The sequence below is a fragment of the Geotrypetes seraphini genome, chromosome 19 (assembly GCF_902459505.1).
Source record: "Geotrypetes seraphini chromosome 19, aGeoSer1.1, whole genome shotgun sequence".
Taxonomy (NCBI): Eukaryota; Metazoa; Chordata; class Amphibia; order Gymnophiona; family Dermophiidae; genus Geotrypetes; species Geotrypetes seraphini.
Window position 1 is genome coordinate 20,549,253 of NC_047102.1, and position 24,791 is coordinate 20,574,043.

The 24,791-nt window shown below is 41.5% G+C and overlaps 1 protein-coding gene across 1 annotated transcript in view; it reads left to right on the forward strand.

The window, feature by feature from the left end:
* Positions 1 to 24,791, forward strand: part of EFCAB2 (EF-hand calcium binding domain 2) — a 78,106-nt gene extending 53,315 nt beyond the window's left edge. The window contains exons 6-7 of the mRNA XM_033928645.1: positions 700 to 766; positions 21,861 to 24,791. Coding sequence (XP_033784536.1) covers positions 700 to 766; positions 21,861 to 21,976 — 183 coding nt within the window. The 3' untranslated portion in view covers positions 21,977 to 24,791. The remainder of the gene's footprint in view (positions 1 to 699; positions 767 to 21,860) is intronic.

The window sequence follows — 24,791 nt, forward strand, 5'->3', positions numbered from 1 at the left end:
ACAGGGGAGTTGGGGTGGCAAGAGGAGATTCAGAGCGCAGGGCGGTGAGTTGGGGCAGAGAGCATGGCGAGAGCAGGGCGGCAAATCAGGGCAGGAGTGGGGCAGAGAGCAGGGCGGCGAAAGGAGAATCGGGGTGAGAGCAGGGTGGCGAGTTGGGGCAGCAAGAGGAGATTTGGGGCAGAGAGGAGGGCGACGAGAGGAGAATCGGGGCAGAGAGCAGGAGATGCAGTCAGAAAGCACATGAGCAACTGGTCCCCAGCAATTATTTTTTTTGTTGATCGGCCAGCCCAGTCGATGTTCCAGATTTGTTTAGTGAATTGCTGTTTGCCTATTTTGCATGCCGTTTCCCCTCATTTGCATGTGTGGATTGGATCAGAGGATGATCGGCACAGAGGTTAGTGAATCAGGTCGGAGGAAAATCGGGTCAGTACACAATCGCAAACACAATCGGTGGGCTTTGTAAATCTAGCCCATAATCTCTTTATGTAATGTAATGTTACTCTTTGTTTCGGTGAGCATGTACCACATTCCCATTCTACTTTCTGACAATTTTAAAAAGGAAATCTTAAAACATTTTTGTGAAACTGAGCAGGCAAAAGTCATTTATTTATTTTTTCTCTCTAACTTTTTATTTTAGAAAATGAGATGTAATATTTGTAAGGTGGCTGGCTGAACTCTTTGCTTTTCTGGCTTTCCTAGGTGTTAGATCAAAACCAGCAAGGGTTTCTGAAGAAAGAGGAGCTCATCAAGTACATGACTGAAGAAGGTAATCTTTTTTTATGAAAAAGACATACATGGGTGGGAGGGGGAAGTATTTACAGGAGATGCCTCACAGCAGAAGTGCTGTCATCACAGTTTCTGCCAAGGTCATTATTCTACAACTTGTAAGAACATCATGTTCCTGTGATTGACTTCTCACTACTCCTGAGAGCAATTCCTAATGCAGTTTTGCTTATGGGAACATTGGTTTTATGTCCACAAAGCATTTAAGGCTATGAAAGTTACTTTTGACAGTAAGAATGTTTTTCTAAATCCTGACATATCTTTTCCTTGGGAAGTAATTTGACATAAGGACATTTTAATTGATCTTTTTTTTTTTTTTTTTCTTTTTTTTTTATAATCTTTATTCATTTTCTTTTGTTACAACAAGTGTTTCATATAAACTTATTAGATACTTAAATATATACACTTGATATACATACTTATCATCTTCAAGTTTAACATTTTTTTAGAAAATTAATTTTATACAAGTTTTATAATATTATGCAGTAAATCTAGATTTATATAATTTCTTTTGAATGTAGTATTCCCCCTCCCTCCCTCCCTCCCATTCAATCAATAATATTTCAAAACAACTTTATTGTAAATTCATTCAACATTGATATAGTGTGTAAATCAGAAATAAAATCCCATCTCATTTCCCTCTAATCAATTTTTATCTTGGGAAAAGTTAATCATTCATTATAAAATTCTGTTAATGGTCTCCATATCTTTTGAAATTTATTAATATATCCTTTTTGTGTTGCTATGGTAAGTTCCATTTTATATATATGACAAACAGAATTCCACCAGAAAGTGTAATTTAATCTGTCATGATTTTTCCAATTCAATGTGATTTGTTGTACTGCTATTCCAGTTAAAATGTATAATAATTTGTTATTATTTGATGTTATTTGACTTTTTGTTCTCATTGTTGTTCCAAATAATATAGTATCATATGTCAAGGCTACTGGGTTTTCTAACATCCTATTAATTTGAGGCCAAATTGATTTCCAGAATGTTAAGATGAATGGACAAAAGAATAGAAGATGGTCTAATGTCCCAATTTCAATATGACAGTGCCAGCATCTATTAGATTTAGAGCTATCAATTCTATGTAAACGTGTAGGGGTCCATAAAGCTCTATGTAAAAGAAAAAACCAAGTTTGTCTCATAGATGCTGACAACGTACATTTTAACCTCCAAGACCAAAGTCGTGGCCATTGAGATGCACTAATTTGGTGCTTTATCTCAATGCTCCAAATGTCTCTAAGACCATTTTTTGGTTTTTTATTTATATATCCAGATATTAATTTATACCACTGTGCAGCTTCATGTCCTATTGAATTTATCTGGAAACACAAGAATTCCAAGCTGTGATAATTAGTAAGATTTTTCCATTCAGGGAACCCTTCTTGAATGGATTGCTTCAATTGCAACCATCTAAAATATTGTGTTTTATTAAGATCAAATTTATGTTGCAATTGTGAAAACTCCAGCATTTTACCATTTTTTATTATATCGTCTAGAATACGAATACCTGCTGTCATCCAGTTTTTCCAGATTATTTTGAAACCGCCTATTTTGATCTTGGGGTTTAACCAAATTGTTTGAGTTGTTGATTTACTAATTGGAATAGGAGTTAGATTACTTATATATCTTAAAGTTTTCCATGTATCCATGAATATTTTATGTTCTTTGTATAGCCTTGGCATTTTGATACTAACTACATGACTAAGACGTAATGGAAACATAAGTCTCCATTCTAGCCAAAACCATTCTGGGATATTTACATTGGGCTCTGGGAGGATCCAATACATACCTTGACGTAAAATATAGGCTTGATGATACCTATAGAAGTTGGGAAAGTTTACCCCTCCCTCCGCAATTGGTCTTTGTAGTGACACTAAAGCAACTCTGGGATTTTTCCCAAGCCAAATAAACTTTGTCAATATTTTATTTAATTTTTTATAAAAAGAATTTTGGAAGAAAATTGGTATCATTCCCATTTGGTAACAGACTACAGGTAATATCATCATTTTAACAGTTTGTATTCTTCCCCACCAAGATAAGTGTAAAGGGTTCCATTGCTCACACATCTCTGTTATTTTTTGTAATAAATTTTTTTCATTAATTTTCATTGTGTCATCTATATTTTTTGTAATCCAAATTCCAAGATATTTAATAGCATCCTCCTTCCAAACAAAAGAGAATGATTTAAATAAACCTTTTGTACAATGTATATTTAATGGAAGTACTTCTGATTTGTTCCAATTTATTTTATATCCTGAAAATTTTCCAAATTTTTCAATTAGTTCAAGTAAATGTGGAATGGTAGATTCTGGGTTCCTCAAATATAATAATAAATCATCAGCATAAGCTGATATTTTATATTCTTTATCTGAATGAGGTATACCTTGTATCTCCTTTACTTGTTGGATTGCTAATATTAAGGGTTCTAAAACTATATCAAACAGTAAAGGAGACAAAGGACAACCTTGTCTAACTCCTCTTTGTAGATTGAATTTTTCTGAAAACATATTATTAATGTATAATCTAGCAGAAGGGGAGCTATATAATGTTTGTATCATTTGTGAGAATCCAGGACCTATACCAAACCATTCCATTGCTTGATACATAAATGTCCATTCTATTCTATCAAAAGCCTTTTCTGCATCTAAAGATACAGCAAAAGTGGGCTCGTTCATTTTCTTTGTTAAGTATAACATATGGAATGCTAGTCTAGTGTTATGAGATGAATGTCTTTGAGCAACAAATCCTGTTTGAGACATACTTATAATATGTGGGAGAGCTTTAGCCAATCTTAACGCAAGGATTTTTGCTAATAATTTTCCATCTACATTTATTAAAGAGATTGGTCTATAGTTTGATACCAAAGTGGGATCTTTATTTGGCTTTGGCAAAACTATTGTTAATGATTCTGCCATAGTGCCATTTGTACAACCTTTATTAAGTTGATATTGAATAAGATTTAATAAATAGGGTAATAAAAAGTTTTGAAATGTTTTATAAAATTCAACTGTATAACCATCACCACCTGGAGCGGATCCAACTCTAAGGGATTTCAAAGCTGTTTCTAATTCTTTTAGTGATATTGGTTCTTCCATACTTCGTTTTATATGTTCAGGAACTTTTGGACCCTCTAATAAATTTAAGAATTCTAAACCTTCCTTTTCTTTATTTAAATAAGTCTCGGAAGAATAAAGAGATTTATAGAATTTTAGAAATTGTTTTAAGATTGGATCAATTTGTGTAAGTGTTTCACCATTTTCATCTTTTATAGCAATTATTTTTGTTTTCTTTTTTTTCACTTTTAGATAATTTGCCAGTATTCTTCCCGACTTATTTGAGTTTCCATAATACAGTGCCTGCTGTGCAAATAAATCTTTTCTTATCATTTTTGATGATATTTCATTGTATTTACATTTGAGTTTTAACAGTTCTTGTTGTATAGAATATTCCCATTTTTTTATTAGTTTTAATTCTAAATTTTTAATTTCTTTTTCTAAATTAGAGTATTGTTTTTTATTTTGTTTGTTAAGATAAGCCGAATAAGAAATGATTTGTCCTCTTATTGATGCTTTAAATGCATCCCATAATATTTCTCTAGAGATCTCATCTTTATCATTTACTTGAAAAAAATCTTTCATTTTTATTTGAAAATTTTCACAAAATATTGGATCAGCAAGCAATGTATTATCAAACTTCCATATTGGTCTATTTGTATTTTGATCTGTGATCTTAATTTCAATCCATACCCCACCATGATCAGATAAAATAATTGGATCAATGGCAGCTTTTGTTACTTGATGTGCTAGGTGTTTTGATATAAAAATATAATCTATTCTTGAAAAGGAATTGTGAACATGAGAACAGAATGAAAATTCCCGTCCATTAAAATGAAGTATTCGCCAAATATCTATTAAATCACAAGTTTGTATTAAATTATCTAATCCCATTGATTTCATATATCTACTTGGGTTTTTGTCCAATAGAGGATCCATAACAGCATTAAAATCCCCAGCTACTATTAGATTTGAAGTAGCCAGTGGCAATATCAGTTGTTGAAGAGTTTTAAAAAATTCATTTTGGTTCGAATTAGGGGCGTATATATTAATCAACGTCATGGTAGTATTTCCCAGATTCATTTCCACAATTATCCATCTTCCATTAATATCTGTTGCCTTTAATTTGAATGTAGCAGTACATTTTTTATTTACCAGAATAGCAACACCTGCTTTTTTCCTTGTAGCTGGTGAGAAAAAACAATGTTTGACCCAACCTCCTTGTAGTTTACTAGATTCAATATTTGAGAGGTGGGTCTCTTGTATAAAGCATAAATCCGCATTTTGCCTTTTTAAAAATAGTAGAGCTTTTTTCCTTTTTATCATATGATTTAGACCATTAACATTTAAGGATATTATTTTAAGATCCATTTATGTATTTTTGATATATTTTCCTTAAAATTATATGAATTGTTTTTCTTAATTTTTTCCCCCAGTATTTAAAATATTTTAGAATGTACACTTTTTCTTTTTTTTCCCATTTTCCATTATATTTTCCCATTCCCTTCCCTCCCTTCCCTCCCCATTTTAGTATGACCACTTGGATACGCATTTTGAGGTTAGGTGTATATAACTCCTACAAGCTATTAAAATATATAAATTTATTTACTACTATTATTATTTATTTTATTTTATTTTATTTTATTTTTTTTTTTAATTATATTTCTCCATTTAGAGATGTTTTAATTTATTTTATTTCATTATAAATTCCCAATGTATAATTTTTTTTTTTTTTTTTTTTTTTTTTTGTTGTTTTGGTTTGTATTGTATAATAAAATAATTGTTTTCTAACAGTAAGTTCTAAGTGGTTTCAAGAAATGCTTTCATTTTTAAATAATAAGTATAATTTATATTATTTCCCTTTTCTTTAAGGAAATTATTGCATATGACAACAATGTATACCACTAATTCAGTTATATATGAATTAATTCAAAATGATATATAGTTGTAATTGAAATATTATAACTTATATTTTTAAGGCTTAGGTATATGTTTGAAGGCAGTCACAAAGGATGAACAGATTTCTCCTCAGTCCAACCTTCAGGAGATTACCTTTAACTTTTTCCCTTCAAAATAGTCATTAGTTACATTTTAGAATATCAAATCAAAGAGTAGGAAACTATTATGTCCAGAAGAGCATTCCTTTTCTTTTCTTTTCAGAGCAAGCTGTGGCAATAACATCTCTGAGTGTCTGTTACTGTCTTGGTCGTCGTCACAAATCGTATCTTGGTTTTGTAAAAAGGGTTTAACAAACAAATGACATTCCGGTAATATCAGGAAATTATTCTCAGTTTTCACAATCCTCCTGTCTTATTTTGCGTCTCAAGTTTTTCTTGTCTATTGTTATTTCAGTCAATTTTCAATCTATATCCATTTCATTTCTTTGTCTTTGATCCAATCCTTCGTTTGTCTCATGTTCGTTCATATCTTATCTCTCATCAGCATGGCAAGATTGCATGTTGGATCCTTTTGACATAGAATCAATTTCGTTGTTTAGAATATTCCTGTAGTTTAAATCACAGTTCTATGTTCTTCTATTTCCTTTCAGTTGGATTTGAAAGATCTGTTTCTGTTTCTGTATCGAACTTTACATTTGTATTCCAATTTAATCTTTATGTTTTATTAATTTAAACATAATTATAAATATAAACACAAATATATTATTCGATAATAAGTTCTTGTTTAAGAGGACATTGGCTGTTCATATTGATCAAGGAAATCTTGAAGTTTTGTAGGATCTGAAAAATTTTGAGTCTTGTTAGCAATGGTAATTTTCATTACTGCTGGATACAGAAGGCCATATCTAGCCCCTAGAGCTCGCAGTTGGGGTCTCATGTCCAGGAATTGTTTTCTTCGTAGTGCAGTCTCTTTTGCAAAGTCAGGAACAATGTGGATTCTTGCATCCTGACATTTTAGGTTTTTGTTTTCCTTTGCTAGCTGGCAGATTTCTACTGCTTGTTGGTGTCTCAAAAGTTTAAATATTAAAGTTCTTGGTCTTGATTGAAGGTTTTTATTCTGTGTTGGTATTCTGTGCGCTCTTTCTATTTCTAATGCAGATTTGAATTTTAAAGGTAGTATTTTAGGTAGAAATTGTTCCAGGAATGTTATAGGGTCATTTTTTTCTACCCCTTCCGGAATTCCGATGATCCTTAAATTATTCCTTCTTTCTCTATTTCGGCTGTCTTCCAAGTCTCTTTTAATTTCTTCAACTTCTTTCCATATTATTTTAGATTTTCTCATGTCTGTATTTAGTTGTTCTGTATTGTTTTCTAGATCATTTATTTTATTTTCAACTATATCAACTCTTTTGGTGAGAATTGCAGCATCTTCAATTGCTTTTTTTAGTTTTTTATTGCTGTCTAATACTATTTCTTTAATTTGTCTCAATTCTTCCATGACGTCGGGGCTTTCATCTGATGGCAACGGAACTTTTGAGGGTGTGTTATTTGGCTCTGGTTTTGATCTTTTATTGCTGCTACCAATACCGGAACCACTTGCTTCTGCATCATTTTTGTTTTGTTTTTTAGATGTCATCTTCTTTTATTCTTTTCTTCTCTTTATTACAGCTTATCTTCACTGTCTCTTGGTATCAGTTTCAATATTTTGTCTCTTATCTTTTTTGTTTTGAGTATTCTATTTATGATGAGTGGATTTCTTTCAGGATTTGTTTCTATATTTTTTAAAATTTTTCTTTTTCCAGCCTTTTTCCTTTTTTTTTTTCCTTCTTTTCTCCTTTCTTAATTATCTGTCTCAATCTTTTATTAGAACAGACTCAAAACTTTTATTTCAATATTCTTAGAGCAACTGTCAGTTATTTGTCTCAAGTTCTATTGCTGTGAGTAAAAAAAAAATGTCAGTAGTTCTTCTCTCTGTTTCTCTTCCTTCAAGCCTTGTCTCAGCTTTTTATGAAGGCAATAATATTCAAATTAGCAACCTTTCTTTCCTTAATTTTTAGATATTGCTGTTTAATCTTTTACAGATTTATTTTGTTAAATCTGTTAGTCACTTTTTTTTTTTTTTTGTTGACACTTTGCATCAGCGCTGAAAATTCAGTAATCCTTTTTTCTTGCTTTCCTCTTATGAGCCCAATCGCAGCCCTTACTAAGGAGAGCAGTAATCCTTTCAGTATTTTTGAAATATATGTATAAGTATATATTTTTATCAGTTTCCAGCGCCTCTCATTCTTCGATATTATTTTTTTTAGGTTAAAAACCGTTGGTTTTTTATACTGTCATCTTTCTCACAGCCCAAGAAAAAACAAACAATCTTTTATATCAGAAGAGGAGAGGAGATGACATTATATTATATTAGTCATTCACAATTTTTTTTGAATTTGGCAGCAAGGAAATAGATTTAAAAAAAAAACCGTTGTCAAGTTTTATAGCTAACTTTACTTCATCTCCGGCAGAGGAGAGCTATTTTAAAACAGCTTATCTCCACAGCACGACAGGCACAACCTCCTCATTTATTATTTATAAAGAAGAAATTTTCAAGCTTGTTGTTAGGTAGCTCACCAGCAGTATCAAATTTCGTCAGTCTCCTGCTTTTTACTCCTTACTTCTCAGACTTTAAAAACGGCACTTTCACTTTGATTTTTTCGTCTTCAAACGTCTCTCCGTCTCTGTTGAGGATGCAGATTTCAATTTATATCACCATCAAGATCATGGGAAATAAATTTTTTTGTAGTAAATTTCGTAAAATAAGCTTGTTTGTACGGAGCTTCGCCTTCACCCGACCGTCATCATTCGCGTCCAAGCCCTTTAATTGATCTTTTGTATATTTTTATAATGACATTTTTCTGTATGTTAAAATCATAAACTTTAAAAAATTGTCTTATATAATATCCAATATTTCAAAAGTAATAGCTTTTGAAGCTCTTTTTCAAAGCACTAAACACACAAAGTTCCATAGAAACCTATAGTACTTTATGGGCTCCTTTTACTAAGAGGAAATAGGAGGCTGGGAAAGGAGTGAGATGGCAAATGGGAGAGCTAGAGACTGAGCGAAGATGGAGAATTGAGAGGTAGCTGAAAATTTAAAAAGAAGAAGGGTGAGAAAGACAGCAAGATTTGAGTGGACAGAGGCAAAAAAGAAAAGAAAAAGTTAAGAAAGCTGAAAGGGAAAAATCATTAATTTGGAGACAGGCATAAGGTAGGAATGGAACAGTAGAAAAGAGAAAAATTGGACAGCAGAATTGGTAGAAGAGAACTGGAAAGAGAATTGGTAGAAGATAGACAAAAAGCAGAAAGACAAACTGTTCCAAGATGATGGAAAAACAAAATGACCAGACAACAAAAGGTAGAAAAATAATTTTATTTTCTATTTTGTGATTACAATATGTCAGATTTGAAAGGTGAGAGGAAAAGCCTTTTTTATTTATTTTGTTAATGTATATTGTGTATGAACCTGCCCCATATCCTCCCCCTCCCTACTGGTCCCTGGAAATATTTGCTTCTGTAAAAGCGGTCCTTGGTGTCAAAAAGGTTGGAGACCACTGCTTTAGAGGATCAGCAGGCTGCAGCTGAGGCTCCCGCAGCGGAACTGCATAAAAGACTAGCAGACATGGAAAGCAAACTCGATGACCTGGAGAACAGGTCCAGAAGAAATAACTTACATTCCGTGGGCCTCCCGGAGTCTGCAGGAGAAGGTGATCTGTCACATAAGTTGGAGACTTGGCTGTTGGAGGCAGTAAAATTTGGTTCCCAATTGGGCCCAATACGCATAGAACGGGTTCACAGAGTTGGTCCTCTGAGAGAGCCTGGAGCTAAACCACGTGCTGTTCTCATCCGCCTTCTCCATTTTATATTCTGTGAGCGCTTTGCTCTGGACTTGAGCTTAAATATGATGGACAAAAAATACTCTGCTTTCAGGATTATTATTCTAAAAGTAGCTACAGCAAGAAACGTATTTGTACCTATTGTTCAGCGTTGGTGAGGAAAAAGATTCAATTCTGATTATTATACCCTGCAAAATTGCGCATCCACCATGCTGGGAAAGTCCACTATTTTGAAAAAGTCAGCAAAGCGCAGGACTTTATTAACACGTTGGAGCCTTCCACTTCACCTTCTTAATCCCATGAATGTTTGGGCTTGAAGTGAGTGATGATGGTTTCACCTTAACCATGAAGCTGGGAAGCAGACCAACTGAGAGATGAATTCTGGTCTGTGACTTATTTTTGGTTAAGTATAATGAAACAATTTTGGGGTTTTTGTACACATTTTGCAGTAAAAGATGCATTGGGACTTTAAACAAACTGTGTGCTGGAGCGCAACACAATGCGGATATGGACCCCTCACAGCAGACAATCATATTGGATTCTTTTTCATTTGTTCTCTGTCCTTTGGTTTGGTTTGCAGAGGAGAGATATAGCGGCCGGGGCCTGAAGGATTGTCATGCCATAAAAGGGCTCCTCAGTAGGCATGAATTGCATCACTCATCATTTATTTTTCTAAGACATTCGCTATATGGTGGGAAGGTCGGTGGGTCAGGGGAATAGGAGGGAGGGATAGAAAGAAGCTGCATAAGGGGATGGGTGAGAGGGGAGGAAAGATGCTGCACATGGAAGGGGGGAGAAAGGAAATAGGAAGAATTAGGGTGGAAGAGAGAAAGGGAGAGATGATTGTTGTACATGAAAAAAAATAAGACATCCCCCGAAAATAAGCCCTAATGCAATTTTTGGACCCAAAATTAATATAAGACACTGTCTTATTTTCTGGGAAACACGGTACTAGAAACAAAAAAGCTGGAGTGCTGGTCTTGTTCAGGAAGGCCTTTAGGTAGTCAAGCATTCCATTAAATAGATACCTGGGTAGATATATCATTGCCCACCTAACTCTGAATGGACAGGAAATGCTTTTGGTAAACATATATGGCCCCAATGTTTACAATAAGAAGTTTTATAGAACTCTGCTCAGCTCAGGTTTATGAAAACGTTCCCTTGATTCTAGGTGGGGATTTTAATACAACCTATGATCCACTTATGGATAGATCTGCTTCGGGTTGGATGAGACAGTTGACGTCTCTTGGGGGTTATATACATTGGATCTTATAGACGCTTGCCGCTTTTTATATACTACAGAATGTGATTATATTCATGTGTTTGCACACTCATGGTACCCAATTGAGGATAGATTATCTGTTGGTATCATCTTCCTTTTCCTCCAGGTTGCAGGCTGCAGGAATAGGGACTGTGTCTCAGACTATGCCTTGGTATGGATAGATCTTGCAGGTGCTTTTGCTGGCCCTAGACGTCCTTGGAAATGTCCTAAGGCTCTTTACTTTGAGCAGAAGTATCATGATTACCTGATTAAAAGATGGAAGGATTATGCAACCCTCAATAGTGAACATATGTCCCAGCCTACCCTGTTTTGGAAGCGGCCAAGGTGGTACTGCGGGGAGAAATCATATCCTATCATACCCATAAAAAAACGATTTCTTGAGGCAGATATTAAATGATCGGAGGGAAGGGTGTGGGATAGTAGGCGTCATTATGGCCTTAATCCTTCAATGGCAATTAGGGTCGAGTGGCTCTCCTCCCTGGTTACTCTTAATCAGTTGATTCATGATAGTACTGAGTCGATTTCTTTGCCCTATCATTTTCAGTTGTATAAACGTGAATAAACAGGGTTCCATGCTGGCCAGACTGATTGCTGGGGAGCATAGTCCTTGAAGAGCATTACAACTTTGGTCCTCAGTGGGGGATCTAATTAGGGACAATGGAATTTTGGCTCGATTTAGGGATTTTTTTGCAGAATTGTATGCCCTGCCAGCAAATCCTCCTCCAGATGGGGTCATGTATATGTCTAATTTGGCTCTGCCAAAACTTAGTGCCAATCAGAATGAAGCTCTTAATGCCCCCATCTCTGCAGAGAAAGTATATTATACAATAAAAAGAGTAACATCCTGGGTAAAGCGCCAGGGTTGATGGCCTATCCTCAGAGTTTTATAAAATTCTGAATGAAGGCATGGCGGGTTACTTAACAAGCGCTCTCAACTCCTTCCTTGAAATGGAATCTTTAGCAGAGTCTTTGAAGGAGGCTTTCATCATTGTACTGCCTAAACAGGGGAAGGATCCCTTCTCGATTCTTACAAACCGATCTCGTTAATATCGTTTTGAGGCAAAACTCTGCAAAAATATTACCTAATTGTTTGTCCCATATATTACCCTTAATATATTGGCCTCTCCACAAGTAGGTTTTGTGCAGGGCCGTAGAACAGCTAATAATCTTAGGCAAATTGGGCTATCTTTGGAAAGAGTGTGGAGAGAAGCTAGTCCTTCCATGCTTATTAGCTTCGATGCTGAGAAGGCTTTCAATCGGGTTTATTGACCTTTTTTATTTGATGCTTTGAAGGCCTATGGATTTTCAGGGGCTTTTATATCAGGTATCAGAATACTCTATTGTTCACCTAGAGCGAAGACTGGAGTAAATGAATAGTACGCTGTCTCTTTTGAAATAGGTAGGGGAAATAGGCAGGGGTGCCCATTGTCCCCTCTATTGTTTGTCTTGATACTGGATTCTTTGATTAGAGATATCATGGACAGTCCCAAAATAGAGGGAGTCCGGCTGGGGTCTGAGATATTTAAAATTTTGGCTTATGCTGATGATCTTTTGGTCCATATATAGAATCCGGCCAGAGTTTGGGGACTATTCGGGATTTAAGTTAAATTTGAGTACATCAGAATATCTTTCCTCTATATAGGATTTACATAAGCAACTTCTGCTGGCCTGACTTTTGCGATGTGCAGGGGAGTCCTTTAAATACCTGGGTATATTATTGAGTATGAACCCCCCTCATCTTTACACAAACTTAACATTTCTCATTTAATGGACGTCACTAAAAGATATTATCCCAGGACAAGCAGGCATGATATTCTCACATGTGGGTGACGTCATCTACGGAGCCCCGATGCGGAAGCATTTTCAAGCAAACTTGATTGAAGATTTAAGTTTGCTCTGCTGCTCCACGCATGCGTGCCTTCCTGCTCTACTAGGGGGTGCATCCCCTCGTGGTCTCCAGTTCAAAATTTTCCGCTGAGCCTAGAAGTCGTGTTTTTCAGGCTCTGCCCCAACTGCCTTCTAGCACCGCAATTTTTTCTTGTTTTTTCTCGATTAAATCGCTGTGCGCGAATTCTTTACTTTTCAACTTGATTCCTGCTTCGTTTTGACGACCCGGAGGCTTCCGGGTCCCCGTGGCCGCGTGGCTACTCGAGCCGCGGCTACTTTCGATTCTATGTCCCGGCCTTTGACCGGCTTTAAAAAGTGCACCCGGTGTGAGCGGCTTCTTTCCATCACAGACCCGCATCGCCGGTGCATCCTCTGCCTGGGGGCGGCTCATCCAACCGACTCCTGCCCCCAGTGCGCTACTTTCCAGAACCAGGCCCTCCGTCGAAGAAAAGCCCGCATGGCGGACCTTTTTGCTCCGGACCAACCCTCTACCTCGGCCTCGAGGTCGGCCCCGGCCTTGACCTCGGCCCCGAATACCTCGGCATCGCCCCGAGACCCGAATCCGAAGCCCTCGGGACAGCAGAAAGCCTCGGCCCCGGGTAAGTCCCCTCTTCCTTCTTCAGGTTCCTTAACATCGAAGAAGCCAGCCTCGGGGACACCGTTGACGCATGGCGGAAGCCCCATGCTTACAGCCTCGGCTAAGCCCTCCAAGCCTTCGGGCCGTGCCTCCACCACACGGGAATACTCTGATACGAGGTCGCCCCCGGTGGAGTGCACCGAGGCAGTGGACATGCCTTCGATGCTGTCCGTGCCCGTCTTCCAGGACCTACTCCAAGCGATGATCTCGTCGGAGCTGTCCGCTGCAATGGCCCTGTTACAATCGGCCTCGACCTCAACCCCGCAGGTGCCAGACCAGCCTGAGCCTCGCATCGAGCAACCTCGGGGAAAAGTGCGCAAGCTTCGCCGCATCCCATCCTCCTCGGACTCCTCGCCGAGGCGCCCGAGACGCTCTCCCTCCACAGACCGCCGCGGGGCAAAACGTCGTGCTAAAACGACAGAAACCTCGAACCGCCGTACCTCCAAGAAGGCCCGAGGTTCACCAACTCTACGAGGCCGTTCTCCTACACCTCGTACGGGACCACTAAGGGTGGCTGAGTTATCACTCTCCAACCCGCGCATCCTCCGAACTCCATCTCGGACTGGGAGCCCGACCCGAGGTTGCAGGTATTCTCCGAGGGAGTCTGGGTCGAGGCCACCGATTCGACATCAATCGGTACCTCGAACCCCGGCATCGTCTCCGAGGGGCTCCTTGAGACGCCGAAGATCGACGACCTCGGAACACTCTCACAGTGCTTCCCCGGTCTCGGAGCGTGGATCGGAGCAGGAACCTCGATACTTGAGGGAAGCCTCCCCATCCTTCTCCACCCGACGGAGGTCTCGTTCACCGACCCCGCACGGGGCCCTGGGAACATTCCGCCCATCCTTCACTCGCTTTGTCCAGGACATGGGCCACGCTTTGGACTTAGACCTCCAGTCCGACTCCAGATACTCTAAGGAGTACCTAGCGGAGCTGGATATGCCATCACTGCCCAGAGAGTCCCTTCGCTTACCACCTAACCCGGTACTCCAACAGGCCTTCTTCAGGAACCTGGAGACCCCCTACATGGTCACAGCCGTACCCTCCAAAATGGAGGCCAAGTACCGCACAGTACCCTATCCGGGATTCGAACAACCACAGCTCTCCCACCAGTCGCTGCTAGTAGAATCCTCCTTGAAAAAGGCTCACCCATCCCGGGTCTCAGCTGCGGTCCCCCCAGGCCGAGAAGGCCGAACCTTGGACAAGTTCGGCAGGAGACTATATCAAAATGCAATGATGGCCTCTAGGGTGCAAAGCTACACTTTCACCTTCACATCCTACCTCAAACACCTCATTGGACTATTGAGAGCCTTTGAGACTGACCTACTGGCCTCCCGGCAAGGAGCATTTGGCCTGCTTTTAGAGTCCCTCTCCAACCTGCGCCTCCATCTATTCCACGCGGCATACGATGGCTTCGAACTCTCCTCCAGAGAGGCAGCCTTTGCTATCACCATGCGCCGACTAGCTTGGCTGCGCCTGGTCGACATGGACCCCAACTTGCAGGACCGGTTGGCTAACTTCCCCTGCGTGGGAAAAGAACTGTTCGATGACACTATCGAGGCGGCTACAAAACGCCTCTCCGAACACGAACGCTCGTTCGCCTCCCTCGTCCGGCAAAAGCCTAAACCGCCCGTGTCCAGGCCGTACAGGGCCCCTCCACGCCGCTACCCACAAAAATCCACCCCTGCCTTCTCGCGGCCTCCACCCAGGTGTCCACAAGCCCACCACCGGGCCATGCCCAAGGCCCAACCGCCTGCGACTACCAAACCATCCCCGTCCTTTTGACGGGATACGCGGAAGGGGGCAGGCCCCCTCCGCCATAGTCCCAGGCCTCCTTCCCATCGGGGGTCGCCTCAAAGCCTTTTACCCTCGCTGGGAACAAGTCACGTCGGACGCATGGGTCCTTGGCGTGATCTCATCAGGATACTCTCTCAACTTTCGGGCCATTCCTCCGGACAACCCCCCAAGGAATTGCCCTCCCAACCAGACGCAGCTACCCCTACTCCTCTCCGAAGCTCGAGACCTGCTTCGCCTGAGAGCAGTGGAGGAGGTTCCCCCGACCAACGAGGGAAGGGCTTCTACTCCCGTTACTTCCTGGTACCGAAAAAAACGGGAGACCTACGCCCAATACTAGACTTGAGACGCCTCAACAAATTTCTGGTACGGGAAAAATTTCGGATGCTTTCCCTACCGACCCTCTACCCCCGATCGACGAGGGCGACTGGCTCTGCTCCCTCGATCTGAAGGAGGTGTACACGCATGTCCCAGTGCACCCCGCTCACCGCAAGTTCTTGCGTTTTCAGGTAGGGGACTGGCACCTACAATACCGTGTCTTCCCCTTCGGCCTAGCATCGTCACCTCGGGTCTTCACCAAGTGCCTTGTGGTAGTCGCAGCAAGCTTACGCTCCCAGGGCCTCCAGGTATTCCCCTACCTGGACGACTGGCTGATCAAAGCCCCGTCCAGGGAAGCGGTTATCTCAGCAACCCAACAGACTATTACCTACCTACAAAGTCTGGGGTTCGAGATAAACTTCCCAAAATCCCAACTACGCCCCTCCCAGTCCCTGCAGTTCATCGGGGCCACGCTGGACACGGTTCACCTCCGTTCCTTCCTCCCCCCTCCGCGTCTAGAGGCATTAGTAAGTCTGAGTCGAAGGTTTTCCCTGCTGACCTCGGTATCAGCTCGGCAGATGATGACTCTTCTGGGCCACATGGCCTCCACCGTCCACGTCACACCCTTCGCCCGCCTCCATCTGAGAATTCCTCAATGGACCTTGGCCTCTCAATGGCGTCAAGACCGGGACCCGATCGACCGCCCCGTGACAGTGACGCCTTCTTTGCAACGATCGCTCCGCTGGTGGGCCGACTCTTCAAATCTTTCCAAAGGTTTGCTCTTCCTCACCCCACCTCACAGCAAGATACTCACCACGGACTCGTCGGAGTACGCTTGGGGAGCCCATCTAGACGGCCTACGCACTCAAGGGATGTGGTCAGCAGAAGACCGTCGCTGCCACATCAACGTGCTAGAGCTTCGGGCCATCTATCTCGCAGCTGTAGCTTTTCAACATCTGCTCCACGACCGAGTGGTTCTCATCCGAACCGACAACCAAGTAGCAATGTACTACGTAAACAAACAAGGGGGAACAGGGTCTTGGTCCCTTTGCCGGGAAGCCCTGCGCCTCTGGAAATGGGCAATCTCCAACAACACCTTCCTTCGAGCGGTGTACATACAAGGAGAACAAAACTGTCTGGCGGACAGACTCAGCCGCCTCCTCCAGCCACACGAGTGGTCACTGCACTCTCAGATCCTATGACAGGTGTTCGAAAAGTGGGGGACGCCTCAAATAGATCTTTTCGCATCCCCCCACAACCACAAGCTGCCTCTCTTCTGTTCCCGGATGTACTCCCCGGACCGGCTCGAGGCCGACGCCTTCCTCCTCGACTGGGAGGGAAGGTTCCTGTACGCGTTCCCGCCGTTTCCTCTGATACTGCGGACGCTTGTCCACCTGAAAACAGTACAAGCCACCCTGATCCTGATTGCCCCTCGCTGGCCACGCCAGCCGTGGTTTTCCCTTCTACTTCAACTCAGTGTCAGAGATCCACTGCCTCTGCCTCTGTTTCCCTCTCTACTATCACAGGGTCAGGGTTCGCTGTTACATCCCAATCTTCAATCTCTTCATCTGAATGCTTGGTTTCTCTCCCCCTGACTGCTCTCCCCGTGTCTCAATCAGTCAAGGAGATATTGGAGGCCTCTAGAAAGACCTCGACGAGAACCTGCTACTCCCAAAAGTGGACCAGATTCTCAACCTGGTGCTCCTCCCACAGCCAGGACCCGGTGTCGGTCCCCGTCCCTCTGGTCCTTGACTATTTACTTCAATTATCTCATTCCGGCCTAAAGACCAACTCCATTCGAGTACACCTCAGTGCGATTGCGGCCTTTCATCAGCCCCTGGAAGGGAAAGCCCTCTCGCTCCATCCCTTAGTCTCTCGCTTCATGAAAGGTCTTCTGAACGTCCACCCTCCTCTCAAACCCCCCCCCCCCCCCCGGTGGTTTGGGACCTTAACGTGGTTCTGGCTCAACTAATGAAACCTCCATTTGAGCCCCTAGACAAATGCCATCCAAAATTTCTCACTTGGAAGGTGATTTTCCTGCTCGCGCTCACTTCCGCCTGGCGGGTTAGTGAGTTACAAGCTCTAGTAGCGGACCCACCCTTCACGGTATTCCATCACGACAAGGTGGTACTCCGCACCCATCCAAAGTTCTTACCTAAAGTAGTGTCTGATTTTCATCTCAATCAGTCCATTGTCTTGCCTGTGTTTTTTCCCAAGCCCCACTCTCACCCCGGAGAAGTGGCGCTCCACACTCTTGACTGCAAAAGAGTGTTGGCCTTTTACCTCCAACGCACTCAGTCACACCGGAAAGTCCCACAACTGTTTTTGTCCTTCGACCCAAACCGGTTAGGTCACCCAGTTTCCAAACGCACCTTGTCCAACTGGTTGGCCGATTGCATCTCCTTTTGCTACGCTCAGGCTGGTCTCGCGCTACATGGTCGAGTAACGGGACATAAGGTCCGAGTGATGGCAGCCTCCGTAGCATTCCTCAGGTCCACACCTATTGAGGAAATCTGCAAGGCTGCTACGTGGTCTTCGGTTCATACCTTCACCTCCCACTACTGTCTGGACTCACTGTCCAGAAGCAATGGCCGGTTCGGCCAATCGGTATTGCGAAATCTATTTGCTTAAATTGCCAACTTCCCTCCATCCCTTTTCAGTTAGCTTGGAGGTCACCCACATGTGAGAATATCATGCCTGCTTGTCCTGGGATAAAGCACAATTACTTACCGTAACAGGTGTTATCCAGGGACAGCAGGCATATATTCTCACAACCCGCCCACCTCCCCGAGGTTGGCTTCTTGGCTAGTTAAGTGAACTGGAGACCACGAGGGGATGCACCCCCTAGTGGAGCAGGAAGGCACGCATGCGTGGAACAGCAGAGCAAACTTAAATCTTCAATCAAGTTTGCTTGAAAATGCTTCCGCATCGGGGCTCTGTAGATGACGTCACCCACATGTGAGAATATATGCCTGCTGTCCCTGGATAACACCTGTTACGGTAAGTAACTGTGCTTTTTCAGAAATGGGAAAGTTTGCCTTTATCTTTAATGGGAAAAATTAGCTTATAAATGGTTATATTTTTTTTGCAAACTCTTCCCTTATATCTGATGAAGAGAGATATAGGTTCCCTTCATAAATTGCTCACCCACTTTTGTTGGGGTGGCTCCAAGGCTTGGATGAAGTCTAAGTACCTTCTAGGAAGTTGGCCGAGGGGTGGGCTGGGTATTAAACTCTATAATATGGCATGCGAATTGTGCCATCTCGGGATTGGTTGCATGATACAGATGATTTTTCTCCCTTGAAGAGGGAGTGCTCTTTGGGCTATCCACCACGTTTGACCTACATTCTACAGGTTAACGTTCCTTTTTACCTATTTGTGCTCTTTGACAGTTGTGGAAGGATCTGTCAGACTGGGGGAATTTTAATCCAAGTTGTAATTGTCTATTACCACTGAGTAGGAATGGCACATTTTTGCCTGGAATTGAGAACCCTCGTTTTACCATCTGGGATGCATGGGGATTGCATCAATTAAAACATGTGGTAACGCAGGAGGGGCAGTTGAAAAGTCTGGAGGTTCTTTTAGGCTCTGAGGTTGCTTTTGCAGACAGATTTGCATATCTGCAGTTACAGCATTACGTTCAGTTTTGCCAGTGGCTTCTTTGCAACGGGAGATGGCTGTCCAACTAGATGACTTATTTGAAACATTACTGGTTGATTTACTTACAATTTTGATGTTTCATAAAAAGTTAGCAAGGAGTTCGCCACATTGTTGTCTTGCAGAGCTAGCTATAAAATGGACAGACGACTTACACTGTAACATAGGACCGATAGAGTTGCTACAGTTTTTGGGTTCTCTTCCCCATTGGATATATTCAACAGAATTACGGGAATCTAGATTGTTCCATATCGGAGGTATTGAAACTGCAGTGTGCACAAAATGTCAGAGGGAGGAGGGGACTTTTTATTCATGCTTTTTGGGGATGTGCACAAATTCAGTCTTTTTGGAGGTTGATAATTAGATATTTGGGGAGGATTTTGAAATAATCTCTTGGATTGCAGCAAGAGTTTATGGCGCAGCGCTCACACTTCTCGAGTTATGGTTTATTCGGTTAGCAATGCTATTTTATAACATCTTTTCCCATTGAATCACTGAATCACGTGTTTTACTGAAACACGGCCCATGTTGGGTCCGTAAACACAAATGTGGACAGTGTTTTTAGTTCTCTTTGAAGAAATAAAATGAAGTTTTTGAACATTGTGGTTTCCACATCTTTTGCTTGGTTTGGATTGCCATTTTCTCTGTGGAAACTTGGGTCATTTTCTCTGTTTTTTGTTATTCTCGGGGCTCTTGTTGGTCCAGTTATTTTATTATTTATTTATTTGTTCATTTTTATAGCCCATCCTTCCCAGGAGCCCGGTTACAAGGATACATTTACAAAGTTAATACATTCCATAACATGCTACACAATGAAATCACAATGAAAGAAAATTCAAAAATGAAATGGGAAAGAAAGTAAATGTAATGAAACTTAAAAGAAAGCTAAAAGAAAGATCAATGTAAGGCAGTTCAATGTAAGGCACAGTTCAATGTAAAACAGGCAGGCAGTAGACGATTCCTTGTTAACACCAGTTCAGAAGGAGGAATCATGCCAACATTGAAGTCAAAATTGCTGTCGGAGGAGGGACAGCCGCAGGGTCCAATGGATAGCCGCTTCCAGCAGGGCCAATTCATCAGGATCTCTGGCTGGCTGATGTCTTCAATTGTTGCAGAGCCCACAAACTTTTGAGCTAACCTCAAGGGCTGTCCTCTCTCCCAAAGTACTTTGTTTTACGAGTAGGTGGAAAGAGGCTGAGACTGGGTAAGAAAGGCCTGTGTGGTAAGGGCGAAAAAGATTCTTTTCTATTGGACGCAGAGTTCTGCTCCTTCGTTCTGGCATTGGCACAATAAACTCCATACACTTTTATTGATGGAACTGAGATCTTTGCAGCTTACATTTAAAGGGCAAAAAGGTTTTTATGCGATATGGGGAGCATACATACAATCTTTGAGCCCCAGGATTTGCAGCCATATCTTGAATCAACTGGTGATGTCCTGATCTGAACCTTTCAATTAGAGCTTTTGGCTTGATTTTTTTTTTTTTTTGGGTGGGGGGGAGATCACCCTGCACGCTTAGGTAGTTTTGCTGTATTCTCTCCTGTGTGTGTGTTTGGGGGGTCCTTTGGGTTCCCTTTGTACGTGGGAGTCATAAGAACCCTGACTCCTGTCTTAGTTGGAGGTTTAGGATCCTTTTTTGATTCTACTAGCTAGGGACTCAGGGAATCTTACACGTTTGTCTGGGTTTAGGAGGGTAGAGACTTTAGTTTCTATTCCTTCTGTATAATAATGGATGACTGTACTTTAATCTTGGTATGTTTTCTCTGCTGTTGTGTCGTTCAGTTGTCAATAAAAAATCATTGAAACAAAAGATTGCACATAACAATTTGGCTTTTGGTACTGGGGGTTGATATGAGATTGATCTGCCAGACTATCTACTACTGTCCTTGATATGAATGTAGATACACTGTCCTATTTTGAATGGATTTCCTTTCTTTGTAAATTGAATTGTTTTTAGAATTGTGAACCCCCAAGACTCACTATTTGGAATAAATAGTATACCAAGTTCATAATCCATAAACCATCCTTGCCGCTGTTATATCTCTGTGACTAGACTATGGTGTATTGTTTCTTCTGAGGGAATATTCCATAACAGGGTGTGCTGTAGATATCTATTATATAAAGGAACACAGATTCCATTATAGAACACTAGCATAAACCAGTATATATGGCAGGAGCACAACTCCTTGCTGCCACCCTTGTGGTGCTTTTTCAGGTAGGCCTGGGAAGAGGACCTACCTGCATGACAAGGGTGGGGGGAGGGAAGGAGGATTCTTGCTGCAGGCTTGGGGAAAGGAAAGGGGGGCATTTTCAGGGGATCTGGAAAGGGCTCGGGGAATCTAATTAAAAAGAAAAGTTAGGTGGATGCTGGCCGAGCACATAATATAGTGGGTTAATTTAGCTAGTGATGGCAAGTGTTTGTAAAAAAAACATCCATCCCCCCCCCCCACACACACTGACTGTCATTGACTGAATATTAAAATGGAGAGGAGGTAAGACAAAGATGGCTGGTTATGAGGTTCTTATGATCAGACTTGTATCTTTATCAGGCCATATATTCTGTTCCTCCTAAATTCAGTCTAAGACTCGGGAAATAAGTTAGAGTGAGAAAGCTACACCGAGGATAAATGATGCATTATATAAGTAAATGTCTCTCTCTTCTAGGTGAGCCTTTCACCCAGGAGGAGATGGAGGAGATGATATCTGCTGCTGTGGATCCAGATAAGCATGTTCTTCATTACCGGGACTATATCTCCACAATGGTTGTAGAAGAACGTTGATGATGATACAGTTCTAAGCACAGCATTGACAATTTGAATCACAATTGATTAGTCTAAATGTGTCAGCATGGTCTCTAGTGTTCATGTTTCAGAGTGAAATAGTAGCAGATATAGATCAAAATGGCCCATCTAATCTGCCTGATAAGGTAGTATGAAATTATAATTATCACACTGTGCAGTTTACCCACCTCTCTCATGCTTCTGTTTAGGTTGTAAATGTTGGTTCTTGGAAGTTCATCACAGAAAGGCAATATATCAAATCCTTTCTCTTTTCCCTTAAACGTGTGTATTCCTTGTTTCCCAGATGCAGGAACCTCCAGACGTTTACCAACTTCCCAATATTACACAAGCCATACATACTGCTATCTCCTTGTCCCTCATCCCCTCCACCGAGATTGCAATCCACCAAGAGATCTGCTGCTCTATTGAGATCATCTGCCATTCTCATAGGCACCACTTCCAACACCTAGCATGTGAAAAAATATTTGTTCCATCCTACATGGAAATACACTACTACCAACCATATTTGTTCACCCCCCCCACACACACACACACACAATACCTCACCCAGCACACGCACACATCTGTCTACCATCCAGGAAACTGCCTTATATACTAAAATTGTTACTTCTGCTGTCTTTAATTTAGGTGTTTGCTGGCAGAACAGAAACAGGGGATTGCTCCTCCTCACCAACTAGACCTTTGGACATCTTTGGGTGGGGGTGGATGTTAGAGTAATCTTGGGGGAAGGGGGCTTGATTACAATTTGTTTTTTTTTCTCTCAAGGGGGGGGAGGAGTCATAAAATTTAACATGCTGCTTGTCATTTTAAGAAATGACCCAAAGGCACTGGGCCATGGCTTAGCAGGCTCTGCACTAATGACACACCTCAAGTCACAAATATGGGATTTAATGAGCTGCTTTATATGCATTTGCATGTTTTGCATCTCATTACATATAAGGTCTTGAATTCTCAATTAATACAATACAGTGAGAAACTTAAATAGCTTCAACTTGTATTCTTGCCCTACTTTAATGAAGCTAAATTGTTGTCAATAACTCTTGCCATTTAAATAATTTTGCTATACTGATTCAATGTAACAATTCAAAAGTTGTTAAATTCAAAATTTGCTACAAATCTCATCAAATTTAACATTAAATTATTTTACTTTTTCATATTGCAATTATTGTACTATAATTACACATCATTCACATCATATTCCTCAGATATACTCATTAAAACTTGGACTCAAAAAATCCTAATCCTCTGGACAGCCTGCAGATTGGATCAGGTCTCCAGGATCAGGAGCCATCTCTGCCCTGGTTTGTCCGCAAAGGGGTAGAGTGCAGGCTGCTGCGGTTCTGTGGAGGTACACCAGGATCGGAACCGGACCTTGTGTCTTCCCTGAGGGGTCCTGGTGGTCGTGATCTGTGGTGACAGGGAAGGTGAGGCGGTCAGAAGACCTTAAAAATCCAGTTTAATCGGCTCCTGAGGTACTGATCTCCCTATGCTTTCACTGTATATTGCTGGCTGCCATTGACATGCATTTCAGCACATGTCTCTGTGGTGTCTGTGAGTCACAGAGTTTGCCGATTTTGGGGGGTGCTCAAATTGGGGTTTTGGGTAGTTTCCCTGCATGCTCTGGTCCTCCCCACCTGTAAAATCCTAAAATCCCTGTTTTTCATGTTTTCCTGGGTTTTTAATGGGTGTTTTTCTGTCAAAATCGGCACCCATGGTGGCCATCTTGGATTTTCTTTAGCTTTTTTAAACTTTAATTTTTGGACTTAGAAGCTTCGTTTTTGCTCCAAACTTCACAGATGGCCACCTCAGGACAGGATGGCCTTGGTACACAGACCTTGTGAGGTTGTTCTCAGAGAGGTGTCTGTATCTTCCTTGCCCATCGGAGGTTGCTCACGCAGGGGCCGATTGCACTTCAAGATCCGGACTGCTTTGATATTATGGCCTGGCTCTTGAGCGGGCAGCCTGGGCAGCCAGGGGTTATTCCTCTGCGGTTATCGCCATGCTTTTGCAGAGCAAGCGGAAATCAGCTGTATTGGCCTACGCAAAAGCCTGGAGATGTTTTCAGGCTTGGTGTGTGGGGGTTCAGGTGGACTCTTTGGTACAGTTGGTGGCTCATGTTCTGGACTTCCTGCAGGCTGGCCTCAAGAAGGGTCTGGCGGTCTCTTCTTTACGTGTTCAGATTGTGGGACTCTCCTGTTTAGGTCCCTCTTTGTTCAGGGTTCTCTGGCTTCTCACAGGGATGTTGTCTGGTTCTTGAGGAGGGCCGAGAGGCCTAGGCCTCCCTTGTGACTGCTTTGCCCATCATGGAACCTGAATTTGGTACTACGCTCCCTGACTTGTTTGCCCTTTGAACCCCTGGATGGGATCTCTCTGAAAAATCTTACCATTAAGACCGTCTTCCTGGTGGGCGGTCACATCGGCACGGCGAGTGTCAGAGCTTCAGGCTTTGTTATGCAGAGGTTCCTTTCTTCGCATCAAGGAATCTGCAGTGATTTTTTTTTTTTAATTCTTTATTCATTTTAAAACTGACAAACAAGTGATTAATATTAAAACATTACAATACTAATAAAATATACAGCACTTGACATTCTTATACATAAAATCCATTAAAGTAGAAATTATAACCCTTCCCCCCACCCAACAATTCTTCAATGAAAATTTTCATAATACATACAGAAATCCAATAATTAAATAAAAATATTAATCATCCAATTTCCCCCCTCCCTCCAATAAAATACATGTATCCATCAGAAAGGAAAACGATGTTCATTCATTACAATAATTCTCTAATGGC